Raw genomic sequence first — 27,024 nt, 5'->3', positions numbered from 1 at the left:
ATATTTAAAGATTAATGTTTCTATCTAAACTACAGAATAGAAATAATTTCTATGGTAAGATTTTAACACAAGATAGATTTAGAAGGTTTAAGTGGACATGAAATGATACAACATACCATCCCATGTTGAGATTGTAGCTGTCTGTCCAATGTATACAATATCCACATAGAAGGACTGTGATTCTGATGCTTTCTGTAAACTAATCCTCTGAAGAGAAAAACTTGTCCCAGTGTATTTGGTTTGTATGAGGTCCAGAAGGTCTATGCAAGTGTAGGTCCAGCTGAAATATGGTTGATTAATTAGGTGTATAGATCAGTCATAATGTTAATGTAAACAAATACACCATAAAAAGCATTAAAATCTTAAAGAATTTTTTTTTCCACAAGAAGACCATAAAGCATACTTGCTAGCACAGAAAAGCAGCCATAACAAGGGACAGTAGGCAGAAACTGACATGGATAGTAAAAGATTTAATGTTGTGTATCAATACAGGTTTTCTTTTATTTGTAGCCTTGGCAGTAGCCATAGGAAGGTAAAACATCATTCTATAGCAACAGGTAAGGAAACTAAGGAGCATGCACGCTGGTGTAGAGCACACAAGCAAAACAAGATACAAGAATGAAGTGAACTATTTTAGTAAAAAATGTCAGGTACAGAACAATAAATTCAGTCCAATTACTAAGAAGCAAAACTGGAACTTAATATTACTTCCAAAAGAGCTCACTGGAGTGGCGCTGTCCATGATTCTGACACAAAAGGTGCTAAGTTATTTACAGATACAAATAGTAGCACAGTACCTTCTAAATATATAACTTAGATTCAAATTTTCCATTAGAGAATAACTGCATTGCAATCCCATAAATTACAATTAAGCAATTCAGCTACAGAAGTTTGCAATAAATAGATAAATACTGTCATTCAAATAACTAAATACAGTTTACCAATAATCTTTACATCAGCTACCACTGTAGTTATTATCTGACTAGCTTGTTTGGGTACCTACTGTTCTCATTTCCTTCATGGTTTGCAGACTCATCATGGGATCCACCCCCGGTGCATCAGAGCTTAGAGTGACCTATCAGTTTCAGAAAATTATATGCAACATGACATTAAGTTAAAGTGCTCTTTAAATTTAAATTTGCTTCGGGCTCTAAGTAGAATCCTACCACTAATGATATGATTCTGGAGTTTTAAAAACTACTACTTAGAAAATTTGGTATACTGAACAGAACCCTTTATGAGAGAAAAGGACACGACAGATGATATCAGAACTTAAGTGAACAGCACGCTGTGCCTTTATAGTTAGATAATTCCACTTTCTAAAAGAAAATCAGACTTTACTTTTTGGATTTTGAAAACTTTATTTACAACTACAAACATCACTGTTTGGGGAAGGTTATAGAAAAATTCTTAGGAAAAAATGGCATTTTTGACTAACACTGTACTGAAAATAAACTAATGTTAACACGTCTACTTGATCAGCAAATCTAGAAAAACCCATTAGGAGCAGGAGAGTTTACTTTGCCTTGATGGGTAGTAGTTTTAACCAGAGAACCCTACTCTTTATTTACTTATTTTTTGGTGAGGGAGATTTGCCCTGAGCTAACATCTGTGCCAATCTTCCTCTATTTTGTATGTGGGGTGCCGCCACAGTGTGGCTTGACAAGTGGTATAGGTCCATGCCCAGGATCCAAACCTGTGAACCTGGGACACTGAAGCAGAGCACTCTGGACTTAACTACTATGCCATGGGGCTGGCCTCAAGAACCCTACTCTTTGTTAAATCATGATTTTCTTTTTAAAGGTCTTGTAGCATTTAGGGGAAAGGAATCCTATCAGTACCATCAAATATATTGCATATTCAAATTACCGCACAGCAGATAAATTGCAGGCTAAAAGGAAAGACCTATTCAGTGACTTGGTAAGTGATGGTTTGACTAACATGGAAAAACTGGGATCTGTAAAGTTTTCCAAAATCCTGTTGCACAGGAGTAAAACACATGCAGGTGGTGGTCACTGAAACTAAAATTGTGATTCCACTGTTCAATTCGGGCATGCAGAGAATACTTATAGCAAAATACACGTTAAAATTTCCCTTCAAGAAGGACTTCTTGGGGGCCAGCCCTGTGGCCAGTGGTTAAGTTCACGAGCTCCACTTCAGCACCCCAGGCTTTCGCCGGTTCGAATCTTGGGGGCGGACATGGCACCGCTCATCAAGCCACGCTGAGGCAGTGTCCCACATACCAAAACTAGAAGGACCCACAACTAAGAATATATAACTATGTACCAGGGGGCTTTGGGGAGAAAAAGGAAAAATAAAATCTGTAAAAAAAAAAAAAAAAAGAACAACTTCTGCTTCATAATGGGAAGGATCACCTGTCACTGTTCCTGTGCCCCAATGAGCGCATCTTGTTTCCTCCTCATGGATCCCAGGGACCTAGCTCCCCTGGAGCACCTCCTGGCCCTTGGCTTGGTTGTCGACGCACTTTACCCTTTTTCCCCAACCCATGGGTGATCCATCTAAAAAGTTTTTGTTAAAACCTTAAACAAGTAAATTTCCCCTTCCAGTACAATATATTTCTATGAATTTTGGAGTATATACCTTTTTAAAGGTATGGAATGCAAGCTGGTCCCTGCATTTTGAAAACGGTATTGGGATGATGTACAAAACAGGAAGCATGAAATTGCAGAGCTGGGAAGCAGCTTCTTCATCCAGAATCTTCATCCGGGAACAAATTCCTCCATCAAGACTGCTCTTTCTTCCCATCTAATTATTCTAATGTCCGTTATCATCGCTTGTGTTTTTATTTCCTGTCTTTATTTTGTTTTTTTGACGGTTAGCATTTGGTTCTATTTCTAACTTTGGGTTATTTTCTCTCCCCTCTCATTTAAGTAGTTAAAAGGAGGAGTTATCAGAATCCCATCCCTATGATGGGAATAGAATAGTGCTTTCTACATATTACAAAGTGATGGCAATTTAAGTGATATCTATAAAAGTATGATGCAAATTATACAGATCTATACAATACAGAGAAGATTTTTATGTAGCTATGACAGAAAAAAAACCCACAAAAGAAACATCTTAGAAATCTTTTGAAAATATAGAAATTATACCATGATTGTTTTTATGACATAAACTTTATGTGAAAGAAAAACCTAAAATTGTGGAGAGGAAATGTTCAATATCTTTCTTGGGGTGATGCTTACATGACTGTATACATTTGTCAATCTCACTGAGCTATGCACTTAGAGTGAATTATGACTTTATATAAAATACACTTCAATAAGCATAACTTTAAATGTTATGAGGAATACTTTTTTATGTTTGTTTGTTTTTGAGGAAGATTAACCCTGAGCTAAAATCTGCTGCCACTCCTCCTCTTTTTTGCTGAGGAAGACTGGCCCTGAGCTAACATCTGTGCCCATCTTCCTCTACTTTATATGTGGGACACCTGCCACAACCTGGCTTGCCAATCCGTGCCATGTTCACACCTGGGATCTGAACCTGCGAACCCAGTGCTGCTGAAGCAGAACATGCAGACTTAACTGCTGTGCCACAGGGCTGGCCCCTGGGGAATAGTTTTTAATATACAAAAGTTGTGCGTGTATGTGTCTTCGTTATTACTTCTATTGTGTGTGAAATTTTTACATGTATTATATATGGAAGTGCAAAGTCAGGATTGACAAATTTCAGAAGATACAATAATTACTAAAAACCAAAATATAGTTATGCAAAACCAAATTGTGCTTGAGGGCTTGACAATTACTAAAAAGCTTTCTCTAGGCTTATTTAATTTCTCCCCTTATATTTCTCTACTTTCATTTCTAGGTGTCTAACTTTTGGCAAACCAAGCACTTAAAAATATCTTTTCTCCTGTAATTTTGGCATATTCACTGAAATAGTTTATTTTCTCCCTTCACACGTAGCAAGCACTTTTTTTTAGTGATTAATTTCTAATGATAATATTGTGATAAGGCAGTCTTTCTACCTTCTTTCACTAACTAGGAACATTATTAGATTTAATACCACATGTTTTAAATTCTAAACTTTACCATTGTTTTGTCTTTTAAATGGTCATGGGTGATGGTGACACTCGACCAATTTTTATTTTCATAACCTACAGATTTATTTTTGGCACAACTATTTCTGTTAGGAAACTTATGTAGAGGGCAGGAAAATGGCACTTAGATCCATTGGTGCACATATTTCCCCAAAACAAATAAGAAATGGGTTTGTTTTATGTTCATAGCTTATATACTATAGTACAAGTTAAGTTTTCAAATTCATAGTGTGACTTACTTGTTTCCGTAAGCAAAGTTATATGTAAATTGTCTCTCAGTGCTTCTAGTAATCTTGCTTTTGTCTTGGTATTGGAATTTTAGACCAATATAATTTGCCAGGAATCCTTTGTATGCTAAACATAACTACACAGAAAATATGAAAAAAAGATCAGTAACAATATCTTACCATTAAATTGTTTGTAGCAATTCAAATTAATTCAGTCCAATCCAATAAATAACTATTCAGCATTTTCCAGACAAAATGTATTGGAACACAGAGAAAGGAATGATTAATTTCAGTCAATTAGGAGCAGAAGAATTGGGAAAGATTTTCCAGAAGAGGAAGCGGGCTTGAAGTGACCTTATAATTAATGATTAATTGTTTATTGTTTTCTTAGATATGGTTTCCTTAAAAAATGGAAATAATTCACTCCGTATAGTCATGGAGCCATGTTAGATTTAAGTCAGGCTCTAACTAAACTTTAGAGTGAATTTAAAAGTCCATTACACAGAGAGGGAGAAGAGAGATAAATATTCAGGTGGATTAATTGGGATGTGAACACAGCTGAGCATTTAGAGATGATGAATGTCACCGTAAAATAGTAATTAAGTATCAACTTAATGTTCCACAACACCTTAAGCATGCCGAATATATTTAGAATTTAGAACTTTAGAATATAGGTCACAATTTGAAAATTTCAAAACAAAAGACAGAGTAAATCTATGAGTGCTAGTCTTAAATACCTATCCTAAACCTGCCATCTCCTCCGCTCAGGATTCTCCTTCACTATTCCTTGATTCATACTCAGGATCACTCTATGAAGCTATCCATTTTTGTTTCTTCTTAAATAACGAAGGAATTTTGAGGAGATTACACACATTTGTTTTAGTATTTAAACTTGTGTGCAAATAATTTTTTCTGAAATTACGAGATAAAGCAGAATACAGGTACATGGTACTACATACTTTTTTAGTTTCTTTTTTTGAGAATCAGCAGAAGAGGAAATCGCAAACACTCAGAATGTGAACTGCAGTGCCTGTCCAATGTGACATGATTTCATATGACAAGCACTTTTCCCTATCTTAAAATTTCATGAAATTTTATTACCAAGGTATTTCACAGATTTAATTAGCATATCATTTTGTTAAGCTTACCTGATTATAAGGAAATAATAAAATGTCTCCATATGGTAGTCTGTTTGGTTTAACATCTGCTGAGTCAAAAAGAACAGCTGGGTTTTTCAGGGAATAACGACCACAGTAAGCATCAGTTTCAGCTGTCTTCTGCCCTCTATTAATATGTTTCTACAGAAACAATCATATTTCAAGTGAAAACATGATTTATTGTCCTGCTTTATTCCCCAAAATCTCCACCCTGGTCATTCAAGTTCCTACTCAGATCCCACTGCTTCCCAGACTACTTTAACTTGAAATGTTCTCTCTCTTCTGGGAAATTCTAAAGCTCTCATCCTGTACCGCTCATTTGGATCCATAATCATATATACTCCCTAGTCATTGTATTTGACTATTTCCCAGGTCCTATCTTTCTCCTTATTTTATCAACTCCTTAAGGATATTTATTCATTCCTTCCACAAATATTTATTGTGCCCACTGTGTGCCAGGTTTTTATTTGCTTGTTCATTTGTTTGTTTTTTGTTTAATCTTTAGGGTTCAAATGGTGAAGAACACTATTCCTATACACAGGAGCCCGCCAGTTTGGGACAAAGGAACCAAAGATTATAATACCAAGGCTGAAGAGACCTCTAACTCACATAAAAGCATCAAGATGACTCAGAGGAAGTGACAAGTGAGAGGTCTGTAAAGATGAACAGGAGTTATTTGAAAGGAAAAAGGGGCCAACAGGCTTCAGAGAGGGTAAAATATGTGCGTAGCAGCAGAGACATGACAGAGTGGTGCTGGGAAATGCAAATAGTCAAGGTACGGTAGTGCACAGAATGTGTGTCGTGATGACGATGGGAGATGCAGTAGGAAAGGAGTATGACGTAAATTACTCGTGCAATTCCGCTGCTAGTACCACCTTCAGGAGAGTAGAAGTGGAATACATGTATATTTATTGAATTAAGTTGAAAAGGTAGCCCATTAAATGGAAAGATTTCACCCTTTTTTTCACTAATAAATCTGCTCGTATAAAGAATCGTGTGATATATATTTTTAAGGATTCATATTTATTCCTAGGGTATTGATCTGAAATGAATAACTAATCTATACATATATTTTACTCTTACGGTATTTAATTGGAAATGGTGAATATCTGACTTTCTCAAATCTTCAAGTGAGATTTAGGTAGGTAACTGTATTTTTAATTTTCTTTACTGTACATCAAAGAAAAATCTTTATATCTCACCAAAAAAGAAACAATGACTAGGCATTGTATAATTTACCAGACGATGATCTAAAAAAGCAAGGGAAGCAATTTACTGCATAACGCCTTACTACAAATTGTATTCTCTGAAGCCAGTGAGGAAAAAGAATGTACTCTGCATCCAAGTGAAGAAAATAAACAAAGAAAAAACCTATAAATCTTACATTTCTTCCTCTTGCCCACTTTCTACTGATCGGCAAAATTCATATGTAGTAGAAATACTGCTTTCACAAATGAATCATTTTATAATGCAAGGAGATGCTAGAACAGACCTTACCAGTAATACACAACAAAATTATTTTTGCAATTTGACTTTGAACGATAAAGGCATTAATGCTAGTTCAAAAAAGATACAAAATTCCAAACATTTACAGATTTCTTATTTGGTCATTTTCACAGTTCATTAAACATTCCATACCAGGTTAAAATCAGTTTCATAATCTCTGAAGTATTTCACAACAAACCCTTCTTCAAAATTTGCAATTTGTGGTGGACATTTAGCGGTAACCATTTCTTCCACAGCTGCCTGAAACTAAATTAACAATACGAACTTTAGTAACTTCTTTTTCATGAACAGTTTGGACATTAGTAATTTTACTACTAATTCTACCAATTAGTTATAATAGAACATTTGCATAAGATAATTTCCCATATTTTAGCCATAACTACGAGGTCATTTTCTAAATAATTTTAAGTTAATATGTGATAAGTTTAGTGTCCAATAACTTTTTCAAGAGTTTTATTTTAGAATGACAGTAGTTACATCCAAGTGGCTAATCTTAGCTTACTTAGTTATTACATAAGGTAGACAGATTGGTTTAGTAGTCTTTTAAAGATGGCAATGAGGCAAACCTAAATGAACTAACACATAATTAAACAGATTCCAAATGAAGTTTTCCCAATTAACTCAGGATTAACTAGAAAAAACTATACATTCCAATGCACTCTGTTTTTCAGAAGAAGAGATACAGACACTGTAAGCATGCATTTATGATTATTTTAAAAATAATGAATAATCCTGGATAAAACAGGAATCAGTGCGCACTCACGAGGGCTCCTATAATTTCCACATCTACTTCTCTGGCAAAACACAGACATAACTGGTGTTTAGAATTAAGGACTTCAGACAGTGTATGATCATTAATCATCAAACAAATATGAACTTAAACTCACTGTACAGAGTTGTCAAAATTCAGTTATTCAAGCAAACATTCTTTCTTTGTGAATAGCTACCCCATATAGAGATAAACTGGATCCTGTTGGCACAGACCTAAGAACTCCCCTTTCCTTCCCTGTCTTTGTGATGTTTCCTCCCTTCTCTGCTCACTATGGGTTGGTTCCAACCCACCATGCCAAGTAGAAGAGTGTATTACTACTTCCTAAGTGGTTTTCTTTTTTTAAATTTTTTTTTTAAAGATTGGCACCTGGGCTAACAACTATTGCCAATCTTTTTTTTTTTTTTTCTGTTTTATCTCCCCAAACCCCCCCTGTACACAGCTGTATAACTTAGTTGCAGGTCCTTCTAGTTGTGGGATGTGGGACGCCGCCTCAACGTGGCCTGACGAGCAGTGCCATGTCCGCGCCCAGGATCCGAACCCTGGACGGCTGCAGTGGAGCGTGCAAACTTAACCACTCAGCCACGGAGCCGGCCCCTAAGTGGTTTTCTTAATAGAAAGGTGACACTTAAATGGCTTTCTGTTTAAAAAATTAACATAGAGCTTACTTCAGCTTCTGATGACCAAGGGGTAAGAGGTTTAGAATTGATCCCTTCCCATTTCAGTGTGAATGTGTCCAAACTGGGTTTTCCTTTGGTTTGTTCTGTAATATCCAGTGTGACATTGTTCCCTTCAAATACTTCATAACCGAGCAGATCAAAGTCTCCTGCAATAAAGTACTAATCAGAATTTAAAGAAGTAAACTAATAATATGTCAATATATCCATAATAGACATTCAAATTTATGAGAATTGGCTTTATTTGGAGTTGTAATATCCCAGAAAAAGAATGAATGGAGAAGATGCAGACCCTTGAATTTGAGCAGATTTCTCCATAGCAGAAACAACAAAATAGTAGATAAAGTGCTCTTTGTTTAAGGTTCTGTTTCCATGGCTTAAAAGGAATTATTAATAAGATAAACAGAAGGTATTGGGACCGTGAGGTAAAGATCAATGGGCAGCAGGATATTCCAAAAATTCTTTTCGTTTTGTTCCACTACCATTATCTTACTCTAAAGGGGTAGGCTGGGATATTGCAATTTTCTTTAGATATGAACAGAGTACAAAGCTGAATTTCAGGAAATAGCCCCAGGATTTTAGGTCTGTTTATATAATCTCATTTTGAGAGAAATAGCCCTTGTCCTCAGATTGTCTCTTTCTTTGGGAGGTTGCTTTACCAGTAGAATTCCATTGACCTCTGTTGGGTAAAGTCTGAGAATGTGCCCAGTTATGATTTTGGTACCATATTTCTTAAGGTCTCTGGTGAAGCCTTAAAATTTCTCTCATCTGTAAAAGTATTCCTGGGAGAACAAGAATAACCATATCTTCATTTTTATAGCATTTCGACAATCTAATCTTTTGGAAATTTCTAGAATTTTGATTCATATTAAACATAGTTCTTCACCCTCCACTCAACAATCAGATTAACAATCTCATAAAATGAGACATAAACAACGAAGCAACATTTTACTTATAAAAGAACTAGAAAATAATGATTCTAGTTCATGAGCTAGATATCTCAAATACCCAAACTGGTTGCTAAACTTGACTTTAAGACTTGAAAATGTAAAACATTAATAGGGAGTTAATAGCTATTACTTGAAAAGGGCAGAGAAGTCAAATAGTTTTGGAAAATGTCGCATTAAACACAGGTGAACAGCTTTTGTTTTGTTTTGCTCTTTTCTCACTGCAGGACTCCTCAGAAATTTTAATATGCTAATGAGCTCCATCAATCTTCAGGGAGTATGTGGTATGTAGCGTTTCCCACGGTGGATTTGACCACAGAATCCTTTCATCACGCAAGATCTGGCCAGACTAGAGTCTCTTCAGCAATACTGATTCACTTAAATTCCATTTCCAGAATTAATATCTTCACTAATTTTGCTAAGTATAAAGTAGGCTGTGACAGTCATAGTGCATTTGTAATATATATAGTATATTTCTCATGCACTGGAGTTGTACATTCCTTGAAATACAGCCAAAATTTAAATTGCAATAGAAAAAAATTAACCACTTAATTTCTATTTCTCCTAAACTTGATCAAGGCTATGAATGCAATTCTTCTCCTGTCATTTTGTGGAGCTTTTACCTTTCTCAGGGGGGTTGGACAGTATACAAATTTGTTTCCTAGGAAAACTGTACAGAAGAGCAAAACGAAATACGTGCTTACCTCTAGTTGACACAAAGGTTACCAGGTAAACATAGCTTTGGGGGTTTTGTGTTCTTATTACTTGAACTGTGTCCGGTTTTATAGACCAGAGGTCATTTAAGGCTGATTGCAGTATGAAGTCTGAAGCATCAGCAGGTAGCAAGACTTTTGGATGAATTAAAAAAATTAAAGTCATATGATTAGGGGCTTTAATAAAAAAAAAGAAGAAGAAGCAGTGTTGAAATCTTTCTGCACTACCGCAGCCAGCACTGATGTCTTATACTTGAATTTTTTAAAGCAACTATAGTCTGTACCACATAAGTTATCACTTAATGAAACTGTGTTCCAAAGTTGATTCAAGTTCAATAATACTGACTGCTTAAGTGGACTGTGATCTTTTGAGAAAAGGGTGCATATTTTATTGCTTTAATAGTCCCATAGTAATATGCGTTGCATTTGGCAAACACAAAGCACTCATCAATATTTGCTTATTGAAACAGTTAACAGAAATAGCAAAAATTATTTTTTTCAGAATTTATTATAAAGTATAGAAATACAATGGTTATTAACAGATAAATTCATGTCTCATAGGTTTATGGCTCCATTTGAGAAATTGAAAGAAATATCTACTTCTCTGTAATGATGAATTTAATTCCTATTAGCTTAACTTACGCTTGTGAATCACAGATATATAAAATCCTTATGTGCATTTAGATATAAAGTTATCATGATCCTTACAGAAGAAAATGATAGTATATATCAGAAAGTTGTTCTTATTGATGCCGTTTTCTATCCCAGTCTGAAGGGTTTTCTTTATATTTTTTTGCTTCCTTTTCTAGCGTACTATTAAAACTATATTTCCCAGACAGTAGAATTTGACTAGAGCAAACAATTTTTTATAATTTCATCTATACGTGAAGAGAAATAAAATCTCCCTTATCTTTTACCACTCACCAGTTTTTTCCATGTTATAGATTAATCTATATTGGTAAAGTGAACATGAATTAGCTTCCACACATGGGCTGGTTACCGTGAGCTTCTGCACTTCATTAATTGCATTACTTGTTTCCCAGTTTTCCAATGTTATAACCTATTTTCCAAATAAAAAACAACATATCTCTACTATGTAGAAAATACATTTTAAAAGTATTATAATTCAGCTATTCAATGTCTTTTTATTGACCAATTTTACTGCAAATGATAAAATATTTTGAAGTTTGTCTTCTCAAATAATAGCCTCGTTAGTTTATAATACAGATACTCCAATTCACAATTCAATAATTTTCCATGACTGCTTTTCCCCAAAACAGCATCTCATCCAGTAAAATTAACAGCCAAACAGGGCTCCTATCTTTGAACATTCACTTTCTATCAGGTGGATCTATAATCACAGCAAACCTGTACTTCCTGGACCACTGTTGACCGGGATTGGAGAAGCTGTTCTTCATTTATTGCATCCTCTGTCTGCTGTTCAGTATAAACATTTCTATACTGGTACAATCCAACATCAACAAAAGCACTTAGTCTATACTCCTGCAGCAAGATTTCAACGTAATATCTGGAAAATAGAGTAATTAATGAATACAACTATTTTCTCTAGAACACTTGTCCTGAATTTTTTCAATGAATCAAATTTCAACACTATGTAAAATATATGGCTGTTAAATGATTTATATTGTGGGATTCCTGATTTTAAATATTAAAATATTAAGTTTCACAGTGGTTTGCTAAAATAATGAATTATGTAAGACATCTACATTAGAGATAGCAAGTTGTTCCCATTCATGACTAACTCATTCAGTTTTGTCAATAAATATTTATTGAAAAAGATACTAACCCCTATCCTCAAGGAGTTTAAAATAAAATTACATTGTAGATTATAATACAAACTCCCTGGCATAAAACAGAGGACATGCAGAGGTTAAATACTTTAGGGTGTGAGAAACTGACAGGCAAACTTAAGACATATTATGTATTTTGTATCTGAGTGGTTATATGTGTCAGGGATGAAAACTTTTCCTCTCATGTTCCTTAAATATTGGCTCCCCTTCTAATTTAGGAAATAAAATATTGCCTCAGGAAATTTTTACTGATTAGATTGACTATGGCCCTCCAACAAGCTGAATGGGATTCACATCTTATATTTGGAATTCTTGATTCCTGAGGCCCCCTGTCTATCATCCAACAGCCTATCCAGGATAAGGTGTTACTGACCAGTTGTTACAGTTGAGTGCAAAGCTACTGCTTTCCTACCTAAATCCATCAATATCACCATTGCTGCCATCTTCAGAGAGGCCAGCTGGGAGTTCCTCTAAATTGCGTCACATCTTTTGTATATGGAGAGTAAGTATCTACAGCTCGTGGAAGACTGAATGAGAGACATTTACTGCCTCTCATCTATCTAGGAAGACGGGGCTTTGAGTCATCTCCCTCATAGAACTGATATTTGAAGATTACATCACACTCTTGGTCGCCCCGAGAACCTGTTTGCCAGCTCTGCCAAATGGAGGTGGTCAAAGCTAATTAAGGAGTAGGACTCAAAGAAGAACCATTAAATTCTATATCCTTACTGGCAGCTTAAAAATATTTCTGAGGCACTTTCTATGTGCTAGACATTAAGCTGAGCACTTTACAGACGCTTATATTTAATTTTCACAAAATCCTATAAAATATATATTATTATTCTCTTTGTTCCTATGAATAACAGAAACTAAGGGAGTTTTAAAAATTGAAAGATTATTTAAAAGTTAGTAACTGAGGTAGGATTCAAAGTAGAAGGGGGTGACCCAAGAAGCATGCACATGGGGCTATATCACCTGAGTAGAATGAACTGGCAATATCAGCTACCTTTGGAAAGGCCCCAGGGACCACTATGCAATAAACCAGCTACAGTGGCCTCAGTTTCAGAATTCACAGCCATTATTGTAAGTGCAGTGTGTGAATTCCAAGCTAGTTTTTCAAGAGTACAGATATCAGGCAGCTGATGTATTACCAGTCACTTTCATGCAAGCCCTGTGCTTCTGCCAAGTAGGTAAATCGAACTCATTTTCCAAGGCCAAGGGAAAACCTGAAGATGTACTGACACAATAGCAGCAGGGATTAATTAGGTACTCCATTTACCCTGAATTGGTCCAGTGATCTTGGTTAAAAAAGAAAATGTTTAACTGTACAAAGATGTAACAGTAGAAGGAGCAGGAGGAAAAGAATGGAATGCCGTCCCTATATCGTTATTACTAAGACCTCAGTGAGAACACTACGTGTGATTGCTCTCAGGTACCGTTGATCCCAACCCTCTCTGTCCACCTCCACCAAATCTTCATGGTGCTGCCTATAAGCATAATCTCATTAATATCTGGAAGGCTGGTGTGGTAGAATATTAAAAAAAACCTCCTCCCATCAAGAAGTGAAGTCTATTTCTTTCCCCCCTAAATCTAGGTTTGGCCATTTGCTTTGGCCAACAGAATATTGGCAAATGTGACACAAGCAGTCTTAAAAAGTAGAAGTGCATTGGGAATTGCCCTATTTTCTGCTGGGAACCCATTCACCAACGTGACGAGCCTGGGTGAGCCTCCCGGAAGATGAGAGACCATGTGAAGTGGGATGCCCCAGATATCTAAGTTCCAACCATGCCAGCTGAGGCTCCAGATATGTGAGTGAGGCCATCCTAGACCATCAAGGCCCAACAAAAGTAGCCAGGACCAAAAGAACTGCCCAGCCAATCACAAAATTGGGCTGCTTTAAGCTACTAAATTTGGGGGAGTTTATTTTTTTTTTAAAGATTGGCACCTGAGCAAACAACTGTTGCCAACCTTCTTTTTATTTTCCCTGTTTTTTCCTCCCCAAATCCCCCCAGTAATTAGTTGTATATTTTAGGTGTGGGTCCTTCTAGTTGTGGCATGTGGGATGCCGCCTCAACATGGCCTAACGAGTGGTGCCATGTCCGTGCCCAAGATCCGAACCCTGGGCTGCCGAAGCGGAACGCAATAATTTAACCACTCAGCAACGGGGCCGGCCCAGGGGGGAGTTCCTTATGCAGCAAAACCTAACAGATATAAACGATAAATGGAAGCTAATCTCAATGAATTTTTGATGCTCTCCATGTAACTTAGCTATTTTAAATATATCATGTCTTTTATCTCCCTGTTTTCTAGTAATCCTGAATGGCTTTTTAAATGAGATTATTGCTATTTGAATGACACCCTCATTTTCTCCCTAGAATTGACCTTTAAGCACTAAATGATGTACTCCTTAAGGGCAGAGAGTGTATTTTAATATCATTTATTTTAAATTTCCAGTACCTGGCCAAGGGACTGGAATAAATCAGTGAATATTAAATACATATTAACTGTGGCACCAATCCATGTGGTTCTGTGATTGTTCTCTAGTAATATTCAAGAGCTCAGGTAGAAGCAGAGAAATTAGATGGCTGGATTAACCAAAGGTCCTAGTAGAAACTAAAAACAGGATTAAGTAAATTTCACAAAATTATAATTTCTTCAACAGGGTTAATTTAGATTTCAAATTGCCCTTGTTAGCTGAATGCCAGTATTCTTGAAACTGTAGAAACAAAATTTAATAAAATTATAGAGAATGACCAATTATAAATTAAGCCAATAAACTAATAGCACATCCACCAATAAAACAAATTAAAAATATTTTAGATATAAACTTATAGTTTTTAAACATCACATAACAATTTAAAGAAAAGAAAAAACCTTACTCTTTTCCTTTCTGAAGATGAACATCATCTGATCTTTGTGTTGGACTGGTAAAATAATTATTGGCGTTGGAAGAATGATATGCAATCCTCACCTTATCCCAAAAAGAAAGACAGAGAGAGAGAGAGAAGAGAGAGAGAAAGAGAGAGGAGAACTTATTAATAAACCTTTTCAGCATTTATTTACTTATCATTTACTATTTCTGTCAGTCTTAGAATGTTTATGAATAGAAAAATGCAAAATTACTTCATATTTTTCTTCTAAGATCTGTTATCCATGATGAACTAGAATTTTTAAAAATTCTCAAAGCTCGCTTCATTGCTTCCACCCTTCACTAACGTCAGCACCACTATACAATGAATACCCACAGACCACAGCTTTTCCACAGTTAGAGCTGCGACGGAAGACAGATACACACCAAAAGGAAGGGTATTATTGTTAAACAAAATATTCTTTTGCTCTGCAGATAACTTTGAGGGATTTAATCAAAATGAAATCATTAAAAAGATGCCAAACATAACTAAATAAGTCTGCATACTAGGATGGGAAGACTTGGGGCACCCCTTTGGAATGACTAAACCATCTTTGGAGGAAACGTGCTGAAAAGCTAGGAATTCATCTATTATAGGCAGCAGTTTAAACCTTTTCATCCAGCTGGGAGGCAACCTGGCCATTTATATTAGGTCATAAAAAGTTCTTTTGATTTGATCTATTAGTTTCACATTTATGAAATTGTCCTAAAGAAATAATACAAAATACAAAATAATTTAATGAACAAAAATGTTCAACAGAATATTATAGTCATAAAAAATCAGAAGTAAATTAAAACTTATCAGTATGGAGAAAGTTATCTAAGTTTAGCAAACACATGCAATAACATACTATTTAGTCATTAGAAAATGGTGTTAGACAAATTATTTAATAAGATGTGGAAATACCAATATGTGACAAAAAATGACTATGAAATTGGATGTATGATCCCATTTACATGGAAAACAAAATCAAGACATAAGGAGATACAGACTTTAATTTCATGACTAAGTAATAGTGAAATAGGTCTAGTAGGGTAGTGAACTATTTTCACTCTTTTCCAAATTTCCTACGTGTGGTTATAATTCTCTCATAATAAAAATAGTCTTCAATCTGAAAGGAAACATATGAATTTTCTCCCTGCTAGAGAAAATTTAGATATGAGAAAGCATTTTCTTTTAGGCCATAAGTTTTCTATGACAACTTTATAGTTCATATCACATGTGTTGAAATAGCCAAGACCCTAACCGCATGAAAATGTATCTCATAAATTCTTTAACATATTCATTAGTTTTGGTTTAGAATAAATGAGACACATATGAAGGTTATCATATTGTTTCTATAATATCAAATAGTATTCTGTGGCTTCCCTACCTTATCTTCTGGAATTCCAGTCCGGCTGAAATAAATAGCGTAACGGTCATCACCTCTGATGTAGAATCTATAAACATCAGAATCTGGAGCCACCAAAAATCCACTGAAGCGCGCAACGAATGAGTCTTGCTCCATGGGCCAAATATAGGATGCTGAATCTACCCAGCTGGCACCCATGTACCCTGGAGTTTTTTCATTGTATTCAAGAATCTCTTCAAGACGTACTGGCCGGCTGTTGTTCCATACCTCAAGCTTCAGGCCTCTCCCACCTGAACAAAACAAAATAAAAGATTCCTTTCAGCAGAATTTTGATGCAGTGTCTCAAAGGCCTTCTACTTGGCTGGTGGTTATAGATATTCTATTTCTGTTCACATTTTTAGAGCTTGTGTGTAAATAAAACTATTATACATACTCCTACATGTACCTGTATCCAGAGGATAGAGTGCTATTGAGACAGTCTACAATTTGTTTATTATTATGTCACATATCTGAACTTCAGGTTCTACATGTGTCAAATGGGAATAGTATTACTATACGCATGGTTGCTATGGGGATTAGAGTTCATACATATATGTAAAACACCCGTAACTTAGTGTTTTACTTTAGATAATAATAATTACCTATGATATAACTGATGTTGCTTTATAGAGTTGAGACTCAAAACTTCAAGATTCACACCATTTGATTACAAAACTTTTGCTCTGATTATTCTAACAAAAGTTATTCAATTAATGGCTTACAACTAATCAACGAACAGACACTATTGGCCTTAAGATTTCTGTCAATATTTGTTTTTCACATTACTTCTGCTCCAGGATTTCATCCCCTTATTGGACAGAACTGGAGAGAGAATATTCTCATTCAGGTATACCTACACTTAACAGTGTAAATCCTGTGAGTAGGTTTTTTCCTTATAATAAGGGAACCATCTCAGCTTTTTTTTCTTCCTTAAATACAACAATCAGGCTCACACCTTCCTCCAGCAGCCTTAAGCTTGTCTGGAGTGTCTGGATCTAGAAAATAATGGCTCCTTCTCTTCAGCTGGGTTTGGTTGGAGAAAAGCTTGAGTACTTGAACATTTTGCAGCAGCACTGTTCTCTGATATATACAATTTTCTTTAAAGTTATCAACTACAAATATCAAAATTCTCTTCTTAAACTGGTCATTTTTTTCTAATATCATTCAAAATGAGGAAATTTAAGAGGCTGATAAGCAGAATTTATTTGGCTTCAAATATCAACCAATGATACAATCATAAACCGATTTCATTGTGTGCACAAGATATGAGATACACACCCCACTCAAACACATGCACAGCACTTCAGTGGCATCAGTAGCAATATCAGTGCCATCAGCTACACTTGCACTGGGCCACAGGTGAGAGTCTGAAAAGCATTCTGAGTTCCATTTCTCTCATCCCCTGTTATCACTCCTAAATCATTCTACGCAAGTAAAGATTGAACTTCTGCCATTTATTTTTTAACCAGGAAAATACATCTTTTAAATGTCCATGTAGCCTGTAATAACAGTTAGCGATCATCCTTTACTTTGAAATGAAGGCAGCATTGTACTCGATCAATAGAGACGCGCTGTTTCCAGTCGGGTGCCTGAGGAATTTAGGCTGGGTTTACCTCCACTTGTGAAGACTTGATGCAACTATTTTAGTACAAGTATTTCCTAATCCAGAAAGTAGAAAGAAAAAAACTGGGAAGACATTTATTATAATTCTCACTGCAAGTTCTAAAAGGTTCAAATAATATTTTTTGTTATAACTGTTATGGGCTGAAATTTTGTGTCCCCCAAAACTCATAGATTGAAACCTAATGCCCAATGTGATGTTATTAGGAGGTGGGGCTTTTGGAAGGTGATTAGCTCACGAGAATGAAGCCTTTATTTTTTTTTATTTTTTTTTTTTTAAGATTTTATTTTTTCCTTTTTTCTCCCCAAAGCCCCCCGGTACATAGTTGTGTATTCTTCGTTGTGGGTTCTTCTAGTTGTGGCATGTGGGACGCTGCCTCAGCGTGGCTTGATGAGCAGTGCCATGTCCGTGCCCAGGATTCGAACCAACGAAACACTGGGCCGCCTACAGCGGAGCGCGCGAACTTAACCACTCGGCCACGGGGCCAGCCCCGAGAATGAAGCCTTTAAACATGAGATTAGTGGCCCTTATAAAAGAGATCCCACAGAGCTCTCTAGCCCTGAGAAGGTGCCATCCATGAGGAAGCAGGTCCTCACCAGACAACCAATCTGTTGGTACCACGATCTTAGACTTCCCACCTTCTTTGTTGTTTATAAGCTACCCAGTTATGGGATTCTGTTATAGCGGCCCAAATGGACTAAAACGCTAATGATATATGTCAATAATATTCTTCTTATATAAATGTAGAAATGGCCTGACTACTTACCTGGATATACAGTTCTGAGAATATCAGGTTTAGGAGGTGTCTTGCAATGTATGCTATTTTCTGTGACATTCAAAACATTACAGGCTTGACCTATAAAGAAGCAAGATGCAGGACTATTACTACTGAGCTTCAGAATGCAAATCACATCACTTGAAATACTTTCAATGAAAACAAAATTGCACAAGCAAGAGGCAGAGTTGGAGTGGGAGGTTTCATTTCCTTTACACATTCTCCATTAGAGCTTACCACTCATTAAGTGTCATACTTCCACAAGGCAACCTTTTCCTGGCAAAATACCACAAGTCTGAATCAGAAAATTTCACAACTTCTAGAAACAGAATAAAACTATGTCAACTAAAACATTTCACTTCTGGGTCTAAAGTGAAGGCTTATATTATGTTCCTTGTAGACAAGTTGCTGAATAAATCCATTATGTTCAGAATTTGCAAAAGCAGACGATCCCAGTCCTCTTAGTAATAAAAAAAAAAGGTGGTTTAGTCTAGTTCTTCAAATGAAAAAGGGATAATAATCTGTAAATGGTATTTTCACAGGCAGACGGAAACCAAAACAGACAAGGGTCTAAATGAGAATGATCAGACTTGTACATAAGCACATTAGACTTGAAGGAAGCGTCTATGTTTTAGACCTCCATGAGTCTCTCACAATGCCTCAGGTAAAGTCATTTACTATTTGGGAATCACAGTCCACAAAAAGTGAGGCAAAGAGTAGCAAATGAAGGAAGGTATCTTTGCCAAGTTGTGTTTGGTGGCCTGGAAAATTTATACTTCAACACTACCTTTCATTATCTTGAATACTTTGTGGATGCAAGAAAAGTGAACTATAAAACAGTAATCTGAACGGTATATTGAACCAACTTAGCCCATTTTGTTTGGAGCAAAGGAAAGATACATAAACAAATCATTATTTTCAAGAAATTGAGGATTCAAAATTTTGAATCTGGTTGTCACATTAATGGCAATGGAATATCATAAAATATTAACATGGTATATTTGCATATCAACTGTATCATAATATCAGATCATAAAACACAGTATATAAAGTAAAAATACTTTATGCTCCTGGTTTAAATATTTAAAACATCAGATAACATATATGAAATTTAAAAATCTTATGGTCTGGTTTTCATATTTATGCAGGTGACCAGCAAGGATTCATAGGCATAGGAAACATATTGTATAAGAGTCAGATGAGGATGCTTTATATTAATTTCTCTTCTTAAATCACATTTTGTCTGATTTATGAGCAGATTCACTAAAAGTAGAAAATACCTGAGCAGAGGGCTGTATCAGAAAATGCATGTGCCATTTGCATGGGCAGACATCCTGTTCCCTGCCCATTGGGGTAAGTTAGGTCACTATGACTGAGTGGGAAGATCCCCATTATTATATTCACCCCAATATCCCTTTTGAGCTACATACCTCCCTAACTCTGAACAGATCTAGACGAGACACAAAAACGTGATGAAAACCAGAGAACCAAGCCCCAAGGACATTTGAAAACAAAACATTAATTAATGGTCTTTCCAAGGCGAATATCATCAGTAATTATGGATATCCAGACAAGACACAGTATCTGAGAAGAGATGAGGAGAGTATCTCCAACAAATACTACTTTAAATTACTCCATAATTAGCCAATCCTTTGAGAAGTAGCAACAGTTCCAAAGGGCATTTAAGAGTTTGTTAAATAGAGGGAACGCATGTCTCTAAGTATGGTGAGGAATTGAAGGATGGCAGCCACAGCGACCACACAATGCCTTTGGTACCAGAGCCCAAGTCCTAGTCATGGAAGGCTGCAAGGAGTGGCCCTCATCAGAAAACTGAGAGAAGCATCAAGCCCCCAAACCAAATGCCTACGTGAAAATACCAAGCTTTAAATTTATGACATTAATTGAGAAAAGACTATTATTCTTCTTACAAATTATCAGAGAAAAGGTAAGATTTGTTCTTATAAATTAATATATTAAAAATCATGAAAAATACCTCCAACTAGAACTCTGACTGGGAAATCTGTCTGATCGAAGAACTGTCCACTTATCGTTAGAGTGGTGCCACCTTGAATGCTTCCTTGTGAAGGTGAAATTGTAGTGACCTCTGCGGAGGGGGAGGGGAAGCACATGAAATAAAATGTGAATACTACACATAAACCCAAATGCTTGATTTTTTAAAAAATTTTCCAAATTACTTAGCCATAGCACCTAGCACAGTGTTGGTTTTAGATTACCAAATGAATCAATTAGGTGTTTCACTATTTTGCCTCTGATGCTCTTGAAGAATGAATCCTTCTTATAGTTATGAGCCCACGTCTTATATTTATATTTTTCTCATATGTAATACATTAACTGTGACTGGAATTTTTTTGGCTTTATATATAAAGGTATATTGGCAAAAAGAGCTCAGTGTATGACATATGGTAGAATCTTATTAAATTTTATTCTCATTAGTTCTATCAAAGCTCTATATGCTTTCACATAGAAGTTTCACATTGGATAAATTTCAAGAAAAAGTCAGGATTTATCATATTTGATTGATTCCAACACACAAATTTTTTTTTCACATTGAACATCCCTAAAATGGGAATGTGCCATTCCATCACTCCTAACTGGAATGAAGCACACTTCTTCCAGCAGGATTTCAGTTGTTTCTGACAGTCTCCTAAAGGTACAACCAACCTGAGATCTCCGTAAATTAAAATAAATTATAATTTGCTTGAGGATTCTTTTGGGCCACAGTGACAGTGTAAATCTGAGACAGCACTGGCTTGTGGTTTAAATTGACAGTAGAGATTTTTTTTTCCTCCCTCAACCAACAGCCAAAGTTGAGATGTGTAAGTTTCCCTTCTGTCTCTGTAAGTGTGATGAGATTATTTCCCAGTCAACCTGACACTAGGAGTGTAGTCCTCAGGGCCCTAGCTTAAGGACAGTGCTTCCTGTTAGACTTCCCATCTTAGGCGGTTTTCCTTCCCAGAAGTACATAAAACAATACAGTGTACCTTAAATCATTATTGTCTTTGATATGATGAAATGAAGCATACACATCTCTCTCTTTTACTCTCTCTGTCTCTCACACACACATACAGACTGAGAGAAAGTCACATACCTGCATATGTTTGAAACATTGAAATTTTGTTCAGAGAAGAAACAAAATATGCCGTTTTTTGTGGGAAACTCCTGTTTTAAAAAAACGTAAAATTTTTCCTTTAAACATGAACTTTATTTTAGGAAAATGTTATTTATTTTTTTACTTTAGTAATATAAATCATGTCATAATTTGCAAAGGAGCTGGACAGAACTCATTGGGAAGATAAAAATGTTCCAGATCTTGGGGACAGCCTAGTGGCATAGTGGTGAAGTTTGCACACTCCACTTTGGTGGCCTGGGGTTCACAGGTTCAGATCCTGGTTGTGGACCTACCCACTGTTCATCAAGACATGCTGTAGCGGCATCCCATATCCAAAATAGAAGAAGACTGGCACAGATGTTAGCTCAGGGCCAATCTTCCCCACTAAAAAAAAAATTCTAGATCTTGATTTAGTTATCGGGTACGCAAATATAGAGGTATACAAATATACATTTGTCAGGACTTACTGAACTGCACATACAAAATATGTGCATTTTATTATATGCAAACTATAACTCAATAAAGTAAGAATTTATATTTCCACAAAAAACCAAGAGGATTATCTTTCATAAAGGCTAGGCTCTTCCAGTGACCATCCCTCTCCCTCTTCTCTTATAACCTATTTAGTGTCATAATAACTAACATTATTGAACATATCATGCTAAGACTTTTAAGTTTTGAAGATTTTTTTAAACCTTTTAAGTAATTGTGCCATGCAATCCTTACATCAACCCCACGAGGTAGGTAAAACTCAGAGAATTTACTTATCTTACTCAAGATCACAGAATAAGTGGCAGAAATAGAATTTGAACCCAGGCAGTTCGAGAAAAGAGCCCTGAGTCCTAAGCTGTATACCACACAGTTCTCCTCTCCTGCTGCGAATGTGTGTGAGTGTGCACATGGAGGAGAGCAAGTTGACAATCCGCCAAAGTCAAGGCATCCCTAATGAACACAGAGCCTACTTATATTTTTTGATAGATACACATTTGCACTTCCATAGCCTGGAGGGTGGGGAAGGGAAAGAATCTGATCCTAGAAATTAAATGCTGTCCTCTTAATTAGCTCAATGAAAGTCAGAATTAGAAAAGTTAAGAATTTCAAATGTGAAGACTCAAACCCATTCATCCCAATTAGAACGCACTGAACTAGAATCTAAAAGGAAAATGCAAACCTTGTGGTTGAGACCAACAGTTAACTCCCTTTAAATCTAGCCCAGGCATTAGAATGTGCACTTGAAGAATAAAAAGTCCCTGAAAATATTTTATTTATTTATTTTAGTGATTTAAGAAATTTATATCGGATTTTATATTTTTTATGTTATAAGCTTTTCAGTTGATATCTCATAGATCTGAAACAATGTCAGTTCCAACAATACTGTCTGTGATCAGATCTTGCATCTGAAAAATTAACTCTGCTTCTTAAGTTGGTGGAAAAATTGCCTCCTGATATAAAATTTGAATGTAATTTGTTTGGTATGACACTGAGGTGATTTTCACTAATTCACTGATAATGACTAGGCATTTCTCAATTAAGGCAGCTTCATCTGAACCTTATCAGTTTGGAACAGCTGTTGTTTGAACTTGAGGTAAGAGAGGAGAGAAGGTTGGCTATTAAAAGAAATACAGAATGGGTAGCACAATGGTCTTTAATTGGTTCATTTGATATTCAGGAATGCTCCTGAAATTTGTAAAATATGGATTTTATAGTTTATAAAATGATTTGACATTTTAAAAAATGCCATGTAAACTTAAAACTAGGATTTGAAGTAGTAAATGTCATATTTTTAACAGTTATCTTAAATGTCTAAAAATGTTTTATATAGAAACACAATTTCATCAATTCTGAGACATTAATATAAAAGGACAGCCATTGTCTTTAAAAAAAGGAATTACAAGTCAAGATCACAGGATCAACAATTTTATGCAGTATTTTTGCCTACATTATATGCAAATTTGCCAGCTTTTTAAAATTGAAAGTTTTGGGGCATGTTAATGCAGCATATTGATTTATGAATACTTATCAATCACATTCAAGCTTGATCATTCAAACTGTCTATTTTTGGATAATCATTTCTCTGAGAGATATAGGACAGATTTGGCAATTAATACCTTTCATATTGACTGAGAACTAAGAATTCATTTTTCTCATCTTAGGTAGAATGACTTTGAAAGCATAAAAGAACCACGTAAAGTTCAGGAAATCATTTAAAACTCAATAATTGTTGCCTCTAACATGACTTTCTAATAGTTTCAATAAAATCATATTTCCCTGTCTTATCAAGTTATACTTCAGTAGGTCATGTCCTTGCAGAGAATAACCGTTAATTCATGGGACTCTAAGTTATTTGCCCCAAGTAAATCACAAAGGTGAATTTTTTTTTTTTGAGGAAGATTAGCCCTGAGCTAACTGCTGCCAATCCTCCTCTTTTTGCTGAGGAAGACTGGCCCTGAGCTAACATCGTGCCCATCTTCTTCTACTTTATATGTGGGACGCCTGCCACAGCATGGCGTGCCAAGTGGTGCCATGTCCGCACCCGGGATCCGAACCAGCGAACCCCTGGGCCACTGAAGGGGAAGGTGCACACTTAACCGCTGCACCACCGGGCCGGCCCCTACAAATGTGAATTTTAGCACTATTTACATATCATCCACTCTGGTTTGCCCTTGAATTATAATATTCTTCATGGTTTGGGTCCAGTCTATATTGGTCTATAATAAAATGTCCAGCCCAGGCATCGCTTTGTTACAAACCTATTGTCTCTAGGTGTCTAGACTAGCTGATCTCTAAATACAACAATAACAGATTTGGTCTCACAAACTCAATAGGAGATCCACGCATGCAGCGACCAAATCTCATCCTTCTCTTGTAGTCTGTCAATATTGACCAGGAATAACATCTACTTGGATTGTATTATTGCCATTCTTCTCAGACTTCTGATCAATGAGTCTCTCTTCAGAGACAAAAAGTAGTAATCAACAGACCTAGCCTACTGTTGCTCTACTACAGCCGTATTAGTATTGGATGGCTTAATAATGTGACCTATTTAGATTTCTGTCAACTGGCTCATTTTCTCAATGGGAGAGGCTATGACACTTTGGGCAGAACTTCATTTATGTTTGGCACATCATGGTCCTGTCTACAAAAACACATTAGCACACCCCTGTTACTGTGACAGCCAACAAATGCCCCCATACGTATGCAAATGAACTCAAGAGTAGGGTGATCCCACCATTAGAGAATCCTCGGTCAGCATGTTGAGTAGTGATGAGATGTGGTTCTGTGTCTGAAACCCTCCATCAGTCATGGCAGAGCACTGGAATGAAATGCTCAGACCCTGGAGTGAGACTGCATGGGTTCACACACTAGCACTGCTTCCTACTGGCTGAATGTTCTTGAGTAAATCATTTAACATTCCTAAGTCTCATTTTTCCCAGTGTGCAACATGGAGTGGATGATAACACTCAATTCGTGGGTTCTTTGGGAGTATAAACTAGATAATATACGTAAAGAGTTTAGCACTGCGCCTGCCACTAAATGTTCGCTATAAATATTATCTATAATATGAAGTTTGCAACATGTGTTGAGATTTGCATATTTTGTATTTTTCTAAAAGTATGATGGTCTTTCTTACCAAAATGAAGATGTAGGATATCTGAAAATGACTTTTAGTTTTATTAAAAATCATAAATACAAGTTATTAACATTGGTGTTAAGATGGACAATTGAAAGCTGTAACTACCATCTTTCATAACTCTACATGTCTTGATATTTTAAAAGAATACTTTTATCAGGTAAAATTAACCATAGGGTTTTATTTATTCTTACATTAGTTCAAATCAAAACTGAATTAATTAAATTATCAAAAGAATTACAATTAAATCAGAAGAGCTGCAAGACATAGAATAACACTTTTCAATAGCACAATCAAAGATTTTACTTTTTGTTTTAGGTAATGCTAGATTTCCTAACAGTTTAAAGGCCAGGTCTGAGGCACAAATTATGAGTGAAAGGGAGTTACGGACACCTTAATGTTAATTTGGGGGACAAAAGTGGTTAATTTTTTAATCTCTGGATCTATTAGACAAAGTAAATACACGCCTTTTTTTTATTTACACAGTTGAATCAATTACAAAATGACCTACCTTCCGTAATCACTATCCAAGATGAAGCTGACATTATGATGACCTAGAATTAATTAAAATACACAACCAATTAAATCCTCAATCACAGGAGAACAATAACTATACATTATAAAGCTGATTTAAAAGCAAAGAAATTTAAAATTAAAATTGTGATTATACAACCATCTATTAATCCTCAAAGAAATGACAACTGAACTATCCTAAAGAAGTACCATACTACTATTTAAAAATATACATAGTAAGATGTCTCAAGTTATTACTAGAAAAATCTGACAAAATATAAGAACGAACGAAAAATAATAAAAGAACATGTATGAACCATATTGCCCTCAAATTTCTTTCACACATTCAACAGATAGTTAGTTGGGTCAGACACTCTGCTTGGAGTTGACAGAACCAGGGTGAGCACAGTTTGCTCTTCTCCTAACAGAGCATATCGTGTAGTGGAGGCTACAGTCAGTCAAGACCAAGGACACAAAGAGAGAACTATGACTTGTGATAAAGCTACCAAAGAGAAGGACAGCGAACCTGGAGAATGTAAGGCAGGGAGTCAGGGAAGGCTTTTTTGAAGACATGACATATTTTCTGAAATTCTCAGTATGGGAAGCTTGCAAAGGCTCTGAGACAGACGGGAGCAAAGCTCATTCAAGAACAAAGATTTATGTGCCTGGAGTACATAGAGCAAGGGGGAAAAGCACAGTAAAATTAACGCTCCAGGGAAAACAGCTAAACGACTGATGGAATCTTCTGGATGACAGAAGAAGAAAAAAAGACATTTGAAGCTTACCTTAAATGTAAATCTTAGGAAGAAGGTAATTCATACACGCTTACATGAAACTGAAAAGAAGCCAAGGTAAAGGAGAAACGCTGATTTTTAAAAAGGGATGGCGGTGCAGGTGAGCTCTAGGGGAACAGAAAACAAGGAAACAGAGGCAGGCGTTTCCGAGAATTGGGAAGCATGAGGATCGACATTTACCGATGTAAGTTCCAGTCGTCTTACAAACCATGGAACCCATGTCGCTGTTCGGATGATCTAGTTTTAGACCATACCTAACGAAATATATATGTTAACATCAAAGTTGCAATTGACACTAAGGTTTTAAAATATGGGGTTTCCCTTAAAAATATCTTATGAGTTTGAGAATATATATCAGGATAGAAACTGTTGCTACACCAAAGAGTTTTGTGAA

At 35.9% G+C, this 27,024-nt stretch overlaps 1 protein-coding gene across 4 annotated transcripts in view; it reads right to left on the bottom strand.

The window, feature by feature from the left end:
- Positions 1-27,024, bottom strand: part of PKHD1L1 (PKHD1 like 1) — a 150,870-nt gene that overhangs the window by 103,643 nt on the left and 20,203 nt on the right. For all 4 annotated transcript variants that reach the window (XM_070481489.1, XM_070481487.1, XM_070481486.1 and 1 more), the window contains exons 8-22: positions 26,811-26,884; positions 25,835-25,877; positions 21,672-21,742; positions 20,556-20,666; positions 18,554-18,643; positions 16,149-16,417; positions 14,747-14,838; positions 11,425-11,584; positions 10,981-11,116; positions 10,048-10,191; positions 8,388-8,545; positions 7,083-7,196; positions 5,436-5,585; positions 4,300-4,424; positions 117-280 (exon numbers count right to left, since the gene is read on the bottom strand). In XM_070481489.1, coding sequence (XP_070337590.1) covers positions 117-280; positions 4,300-4,424; positions 5,436-5,585; positions 7,083-7,196; positions 8,388-8,545; positions 10,048-10,191; positions 10,981-11,116; positions 11,425-11,584; positions 14,747-14,838; positions 16,149-16,417; positions 18,554-18,643; positions 20,556-20,666; positions 21,672-21,742; positions 25,835-25,877; positions 26,811-26,884 — 1,901 coding nt within the window. The remainder of the gene's footprint in view (positions 1-116; positions 281-4,299; positions 4,425-5,435; positions 5,586-7,082; positions 7,197-8,387; positions 8,546-10,047; positions 10,192-10,980; positions 11,117-11,424; positions 11,585-14,746; positions 14,839-16,148; positions 16,418-18,553; positions 18,644-20,555; positions 20,667-21,671; positions 21,743-25,834; positions 25,878-26,810; positions 26,885-27,024) is intronic.

This window comes from Equus asinus, chromosome 12, assembly GCF_041296235.1.
Source record: "Equus asinus isolate D_3611 breed Donkey chromosome 12, EquAss-T2T_v2, whole genome shotgun sequence".
In the NCBI taxonomy this organism is placed as follows: domain Eukaryota; kingdom Metazoa; phylum Chordata; class Mammalia; order Perissodactyla; family Equidae; genus Equus; species Equus asinus.
Note: the sequence above shows the minus strand (reverse complement) of the source record. Positions and strands in the feature narration are given on the sequence as shown.